This window comes from Carassius auratus, chromosome 31 (assembly GCF_003368295.1).
Source record: "Carassius auratus strain Wakin chromosome 31, ASM336829v1, whole genome shotgun sequence".
Taxonomy (NCBI): domain Eukaryota; kingdom Metazoa; phylum Chordata; class Actinopteri; order Cypriniformes; family Cyprinidae; genus Carassius; species Carassius auratus.
This window is the reverse complement of record NC_039273.1, coordinates 22,074,068-22,082,835: the sequence shown is the minus strand read 5'-3', so window position 1 is coordinate 22,082,835 and position 8,768 is coordinate 22,074,068. Positions and strand designations below refer to the sequence as shown.

The 8,768-nt window shown below is 36.4% G+C and overlaps 1 protein-coding gene across 1 annotated transcript; it reads right to left on the bottom strand.

The window, feature by feature from the left end:
• Nucleotides 1-24: 24 nt before the first annotated feature.
• On the bottom strand, nucleotides 25-8,269 carry b3galt1a (UDP-Gal:betaGlcNAc beta 1,3-galactosyltransferase, polypeptide 1a). Its single transcript, XM_026214238.1, has 2 exons — nucleotides 8,022-8,269; nucleotides 25-2,847 (listed from the first exon to the last, which is right to left on the bottom strand). Exon 2 carries the CDS (start codon nucleotides 1,933-1,935, stop codon nucleotides 946-948), a length of 990 nt encoding a protein of 329 aa, XP_026070023.1. The 5' UTR covers nucleotides 1,936-2,847; nucleotides 8,022-8,269; the 3' UTR covers nucleotides 25-945.
• Between the last annotated feature and the right edge of the window lie 499 nt (nucleotides 8,270-8,768).

Here is an 8,768-nt window from a genome sequence, read left to right as displayed (position 1 = left end):
TAAAAGTGAAAGTTAACATTTTTGTCCCAGTGATATTACGGGGTTACAGTATGCTTGGGTATAAGCATGTTTCTCAAATTTAGCCAGATTGCTTGGAGTATTATGCTTAGCTCCCTGTGTTAAAGAGATCATCATGAGCAATTCAATATTCTTTTTTTTAATTTTTTGTATAAAATGTTAATTGTACTATGAAAACATTGTAACTAAGAATATTTTTAATTTAAGGTTAAAAGAGAGCCTTGAAAATAGTCACAAACTAAATTTTGGAGAAAAACCTCCAGGGAAAAAAATGGGTAAATATTTACAAAAATATTATATAAAAATAATATAATAAAATATACAATTTAAATAAAAAAATGTGAGTACTGCATGCATAATTAAAGTGTGTGTCTGTGTATCTGTATACCATCTATTTTTGCATTCATTATTTAATTGTAACCTAAAAAAAGCACAATCATTTCATTTTCCGACCCACAGTTATAAAGTGGAGCTCTACTGCTTTGCAAAGGCTTGAAATACACATAAATATGCATCGTGATGGGTGATCTAGATATCATTCATTTTAAGAGCAATATACAGAATAAATTTACGTTCATGGCAGACATTTGGGATAGTAAATACTGCACAGCTATTTCTCATATAATACGGTGTTCTTTTGATAGTTGGTATTATTTATATAAAGCAATTCACAGCGGCCTGGTATATGAATAATGTTAAGTATGTAAGGCCAAAAACACCAGTTTAAACCCTTATAACCATTTGCAGATACCTTGTGAATCCAGTTTGTCCCTCTGCATATTGCTCTACAGACTGACATCGACTTCATGAGTGTGGTCTGTGTTGCAAGTATACAAACTGTATTGCCGTATCCCAGACCTGGAGGGTCACAAACAGTCCTGTAGTAGATTTTCAATATCACATTATTCCGCAACCATCACGCATGTGCTAGCATTTGAGATGTTTCTTATTGGACATATCGTTCCATATTCTCAGGATCTCCTCTGGTGAGATCTGATGTACAGTTAACACTTTTCGGTAGCGGCAGAGACTGTAGGACATTTTCCAGTGATTGAATCCACCGTTCTGAAAAGGGCGGATGCCAAGTTTCCGCAGGCACAGTCCCACGTACACATCCTCCAGATGTAGGAGTCGTGTATGGAGGGAGGTCTTATAAATCAGCTCAGCAATGTCTCCAGAGAAGACGTATCCAGTGCCAGAGCAAAAGGGTGGGTACCTGCTATCAGGGTAGAGATCTCTGGACATGAACCACTTGCTGCGAACGTCTCGTATGGGTCCTCCGTTTATCACGTGACCAGTGAAAAAGCGTCGCCTTGGTTTGGCGTTGGGTCTCAGAAGGTTAAACACTAAATTGTCCATGTTGACAAATATATCACTGTCTGTTTTCATGACGTATTGTGCATTTGGGCAGAATGAGGTCACCCATCGCATGCCCATGAGAGTCTTTAGGGTCAAATTGTGGTAGGAATCCACAAAGTCCTCGACTAGGATGTCATGGAAGATCTGGCTCTCTTGTTCCACCATCTGGTTGAGGACCGGTTCAGTGTTGTACCCAAGAAGAAACAGCGTCAAAATTTTAATGTCGCCGAACGTGTTCTCATCTCCCCACGTCTCGCGGATCGCCTGGCGGGCGTCAAACTCCTTGTGGTTGGTGCTTATGAGGAGGACAAGAAAGGGCGTTGTGCTTTTGCATTTGTTGGGCTCGTTTATGAGGAACTTGAAATCGTGTGGGTTCAGAGTACGTGTGCGGATATTGCTGAACGTGTCGTTCTTTGAGAGCCTTGGAAGCGGTTTGCGAGGAGTGAAGTTCATCTGACCCACATAGGCGGTTGAGGGCCGAGAGCCACTGAGATACCACAGTGCACTGGCCCAGCAAACCACAGTCAGCAAATACAAGCATGACACCTTGGATGGCATGTCGTCAGTGGCTGGATCACCTGTCAATCACACGCATTCAGCCCACGGGGCCAATCACGTGTAGTTATTTGGAATACATTGTTCAATTGAGCATAACCCTTCCATCTTTTGATGTCAGTGCTGGTTTAGTTTAGTGTAGTAGCATTCTTTAAACAAAAACATTACTGAGCATATCCCTCATGGACCAAATGCCACCAATCATTTCTATTTAAATAGTAATATCCTCTTTCGCATGCAGTTACAGAAAAAGGACTGTTTCTCTTTAATCATATTCGCATTCTAGATCAGTAGTTCTCAAACAGGGCATGAGACCCACTAGGGCCCTCAGAAAACTTCTGAGAAAAAAAGAAAAGAGGCCGCAGGATGACTTAAAATAATTCAGTTTAATATATGATTATTTATTTAACTGATATTAATCATATTATTAATGAATTCAAACTTTATTAAAATGCTTGAAATACATAAAATGAGGAAATCATATTTATTTGTACTATTTCTGCTACTTTCCCAATTTAGGTTTATAAAAGATTAAAAACAAGCAATCTTTTTCATAATTATAGCAGAAATACTAGCCAAAATATCCTAGCTTAGGCACCTTTGGGCTTTTGAGTAAAAATAGCTGAGAACCTCCGTTCTAGATGTTTCTGGAAGCTTCTACACTCTTCTGATTGTGCTGAGATTTGCATCCACTTTCCAGTGATTGACATATTGCTATCGCTGTGGGTCATCACTGCATTGCGTCTGATCTGACATCATTAAAAAAATATATAGGGTGGAGTGGACAGAGATGCTCCTCGGTTCAGGTTCTGCAGAATGTCTTTGTCTGTAGGTCACAGAAAGCCGAGATGTGCTCTTTGCATATGAGGGGTGTTTGTTTTCTTCCCAGATCTCACTTTTAGGCTGTATGCGAACCTAAAATAGAAAAACACAGATGTGAATGTTTCTAAATGTTGTGTGTACTCTAAAACACACATATGCTCTACTGATATCACATGATCATCCTTCTATATTTATCCCTCTCAGTGTGTTGGGTTCTCCAGTTACCTTATTGCATCAGAATGATTAGATTATGATTACGGGTGGGAATGTAAACTAAAGGCAGACCTGGTGAAAATATCTAAATGTCTCTATTATAAAATAGCACTTCAGCAGAATATTTGCACCTGAAGACAAAAGATGACAAACAAATATCAGCAGCAATTGTCTGGGAAGTATTCCAACACCGGAGCCAGAGGCGATTTTTGACGACCTCGGCTCCCTCAGAACTTCACGTGGGAGAGAAAAGTGACTCACTCCTTTTTTCTGGCCTGTTGATTTTGTTTCTATGAACCTCTATTAACCTTAGATCCAAGAGTAAGTCAGTATAAAGCATCTTCAACACATAACAGACCAGGCATAATTTTCCACACCAATGTTATTTGAACATGATTTATTTATTTATTTATTTTTATATTTAATATTTTCAGGTTTTATAGAGTGGGACACAATTGGTTATTAGGTGCAATTAGCAGTGAAAAAGTACTCAATGCAGTGCTTGCACTGACTGACACAGCCGAAACACGCGCACTGAAAGCCCCTATCTCGACAGCACACGATCGAGAGAACAGATCTCTTTCGTGTTTCATTGTGCTTGAATGGTCAAATACGCACACAGTTATGTCATAATACCCATAACGTGGAGTATTCAAGTAAGCACAGTTCTATTTTAAATAAATGTAAAACATTTAGGTGAAAACCAGATGAGTTTCAGTATATTTTGGATTCCGTGCAGTTAGTCTTAAAGGGACAGGAGCCTTAATTACCTCCTGCTGTCTGTCATTATTAATGTTAATCATGTTTGATTGATACAGTGAAGTCTATGCAGTATTTTTTAATACACTTTATTAAATCTGTCTAATATTTCTTACTACATTTAAAATAAACCAAAACTACTGTAGCTAAATAAAGTAAAATTGTATTTAATACTTATTTGTTAGGTTGAGCTTGTAATTAATTAATTTTATTAACAATAAAATAAAAATAGCTATATCACCGTACATATCGTTATAGTGAAATAACATTTCTCATACCGTGAAATAAGATTTTGGTCATATTGCCATCCCTAGGTGTATCAAATGTAAATAGCAAAATAGCAGAGGACCTTAGGGGAGAGAGAGGGAGGAGAGAGATTGGTTAAGACAAAGAATGATGGGGTTTTGTCCCTAAAAAAAATAAAGCTAATCAAGAGTCTCTACTAAACAAACATAATCTATTATCTATCTTGATTCCCCCTTCTTTGCATCAGATCAACACCAGCCTCCTTTTCCTTTCCTTTCCTTTAAAAAGCTCAGATACATGCAAATACTGCAAATGTCACAGTATGGAAGCTAAATAACAACCTCTGGAGTGATAAAGCTGATTTAGTTAGCCTGTATTTTTGTTCCCCGTGGAATAAAGGTTTGTGTGTGTGTGTGTTTAATAGAAGATCACACATGTGACATGCACACCTTTAAACTTTCACTCTTTTCAGTTTTGTCAGTCACAATTATATGCAACCTCCATCTTGATGTTCCAGTCTTTTGTTGGGCGATTATGTTTCCAAGGGATGGCACCATTTTCTTTTTTTGAAATACAGCATCTGGCTTCAGATGCTATGGGATACTCTGCTGTTGCCGTGGGGCACGCAGTCAAACAGTTCTGAGTGCAGTGATTAACCTTCAGCATTTTACTTAGCCAAAACGAAGTAGAGCATCACCTCTATTAATGTGTGCATGTGTGTGTCTCTTTGCATATGCAAAAAAAAAAAAAAAAAACTATCCATAGCATTTTCATAGCTTAATACCACAATATGTGTGCGTATATATATATATATATATATATATATATATATATATATATGGGTGTGTTTATATGTGTGTATATACACACACACACACACACACAAACACACACAATGTATATGAGTGTATATATATATATATATATATAGTGTATATATAAGTGAAATACAGTATAAACATTAAAACAACTCAGTCATAGTCAATATCATCTAGCTCTCCTCTCTGTCTCTGACTCAATCTGTAATGAATAAAGTAAATAATGTCTACCAGAGTCTAAACCATATTTCTTGGTTCAATGGCTGCATATTTGTCAAGTGCATGATTGTGTTTTCTAACGCAAGTCTTTCTGTGATTTACTGATCAATATTCAGATGGCTGGAACGGCTTCTTTCACTAATGATAAATCTTGCGGCAGTGTGTGCATGCATGATCCTTCCTAGCACTGGATTTAAAATACCAAACAGTAAAATAAGTAAAATTATATAATGACATAAATGAAACCCTTAAAAGTCTAAACCCTTTCAAATTCAGCTGTTTCAAATCAACAAGATGTTCTTTCCAGGATTATTCAATTAAGTTATTCATTCCTATGTGCCACAGGATGTTTAATAGTAATGGAGGTGTACAGTCATGGCATCTGTTTGTAGTCCAAACCTGGAAGGCTAATATTCCATGGAATTTCCAGTGGGATTTTGGAATGACTGTTGTCCATTACAGTACGTATAGACGCAGTCATCCTTAAAAATGTGAATCTGAATGCAGCTAACAAGCTGTCATATAAGGACTGCTACATAAGTTTCAGAAACTTTTAAGACTCCTTCAAATTGTTTTACAAAAAGTTTAATGACACGTACACAAATTAAATACCAAAGATAACCTTTATGTATATGTGGTATTGCAAACAATATTGATTATTAACATTATTTAATGTTTCTGGAAACAATTATGTCTGTACAATGACATATTTTGGGGTAATTCATAATGAAAAATGAATTGTAGTAACTACACTTAAAGCAGCTAAATTAATTATTCTGAATTGTATTGTCTTTTTAATACTATTGCCATAAACTGTGAATTACTAATTTGCATCCTGTTCTCCACATAATTTTAAATTCAGCCTAAATTCTAACTTATTTATATTTAAAAGGAACTCAGTTCAGTTTCCAAATTATCTGGTTCTTGCACGACAAATAAAGCTACAGTATACCAAAATAACAATCAGTTATGAATATGAATAAACTCTATCAATAACTGCTGACACATGTATGTGTTTATATATAGTTATCATGTTTTTAAAAGGACTTCTCATAAAACAGGAGTCAAATACAAAGTGTTTACTGGGGGTTTTGAACCCTGTATGTTTAGCATATTAGATAATACACAATGACCTCAGAGAATATAGAATGGAAATGAATCCATTAGCCCCAAAGTCAATTAGTTTGAATGCCACATTCACATTTCCAGAAAGCTCAAGTTTATCAAAGATATAATAGGTATAACAAAGACAAACGTTTTAAGGTCAGAAACGGTTTCATTCTGTCTCAATAATATTTAAATGTCTTCTACATTTATGGTAGACTGGTTGGATTCTGTCTAATAAACGCTTTATATATAAACCAGATACTATTTAAATATTTATGTGAATAAGAAATGCTTAAACAAGAAAATGTGATTGGTATGCAAGTGGGTTTGTTCTTCCTCAGCTCTGAGAGAAGCTGCTTACACAGAAATCACACACACACACACACACACACACACACACACACACACTAATAAAATGACATTATATTACCAGCGCTGCGGTAAACTCATTCAGGGCAAAGAAATATGCATATGTGGTGCTGTAATTTTAAAGTACCACTCTCAATAATGCATGAATCACACTGTTCTATAAACATGCAGTCATACAAGACATACAATTTATATCAGGGTCTCAGGGTGAGGCCCATGCGCTATTAAAGGTCATAACTATTTAATGGAAAAGTCAACATTAAGGCATGATCTTGCATACCTTCTGAAATGTCATATCATGTGTTGGATCACATGGACAAGAGAGCTGAAAACACAATACAACTTTAAAGTACCCTCAAAAGTTTCCTGATTATGCAGGATGGTGTAATTGCTAGCTCAGCAGAATTAATTTACAAAAGAACATAATCAAAAGCACGTCAATCATCCAAATCATGGCCAAAAATATAGCTGACAGAGGGAGCCAATAGCCTCTTGAAAAAATAATCTCTCTCCACAAGACAAAAAGTAGCAGACTGACAGAGGTCAGATCCATAGGAGTCTTCTTTCAAAATGCATTACACATAGCAGTAATAGTACTGATATCAAAAAGCTCAAAATCAAGTACTTTGCATCAAATTTGTCTTTACGATTACAATGACAATGTGTTGCCAGTGGGGCCTGATTTTATTGTCAAAACACCGGAAACATTCTTTCTGGTTTGGATTGAAATTAAGGTAAATGATGGAGTTTCCCATTTTGAGTGAACTATCCCTTTCATCAAAAACCAAAACTTTTTTTTTACAAGGTTAAATCATATGTTCATGTAGATGGAATCTGAAGCAAGACAATGATTTTTAAGGTTTAAAACAATGTTTAGAGAACATGAAGATGAAGAATGTGATACACTGGATTTAAACAAGTCAAATGTGGCCTATAGTTGTCATTCATGAGAAGGTGTTGCCATTTCCATTTAACAAGTCAACAAAGATCCAGTCTAACCAAAAATTTAGAAATAACTAAAACTGAAATAGGTACCCACAACAACTGCTTGTTACTACCAGTGACAATTGAATAAATACTTTCTGCTATAGAGACAGTGACTTGCAAAGGAATAAGTGGGCTCGTATTTAATTAATTACTACCAGTAACTAATGAATAAAGCTACCAGTATAAAAGAAATACTAGTCTCTTGAAACTGAATGCCAACGATTTACATAACAATTACGTTTTTCAAAGAAACAAATGTAAAAAACGCCCTGGTTGAACTTCATATTATAATATTTATTGGCTATAACAGTGTTTATTTTTTACAATATTTACGGATGAAAGCGGATGTATACTCGTCTCCTGGTAATAGATCCAAAATATACGCAAAGAATGCTATAAGCATCGCTCCTTTTACCCCAAAACCCGAACATAGCATCACATGACTCTTTGTGGCGCTGCTCGTGTCGCCTCAAATAACAGGACGCTCAACAAACGCAGATGGTCGACATACGCGGCAAACGAGAACGAGGCAAAGCCTTGTGAACATACCTTTTCGGTCAGATTATCTGCACTGGTGAAATCCTGCCAGTTTTCTTCAGAGCACAGTGCGAAAGGACGTCGTCGTAGTGAACGAGCGGTTGCGAGGTGGTGCGCTTACTGCGCTGCAGCGGGTTATAGAGCGCTGTCCAATCAGCAGCCCGCCCGCAGAAGGCGAATCAGTGCTAGCCTACCCCTTAAACCAACCTAACCTTCTCTCTCCACTTTCGTACTGCAACCTCTTTCTGCAAAGCACAGGTCAAGATTACGACTGCTTTTGATAAGGCAAGGTTGATAACTGCATTCATTTCACTGTAAACTGTAAAATAGGCTACCTATAACAAATAAAAATATCGAGATAGGCTACTTTATATAAAATATATACGTTTTATAACTGTTCTAACTATTAGATTGTAGCTTATATAAATGCATTCTAAAAACTATCCTTATCTATATTAAGAAGGCTTGTGATATTGTTCGTAACTGGCCATTCACTAAGGCCCCTTTAAAATCAATTCTGACTTATTCTACGCTTGCAGCCCGATCGATATTTGTTTTATAATGTTCCCAGAGAGGATACAAGCTTTATTTTTTTCTACTGAAGAAGTACATGCTGTTGATTAAACTTGATGTCTCCACACATTCCCAAATTACCATAGCAGACACAGGTAAATAGCTAATTTCAGCGTAGTTGTGTCGATAGTAGCCTACAGGGTTCACAATAGCATAGTGGCTATTGCTGTATGTTCAATGAATTGT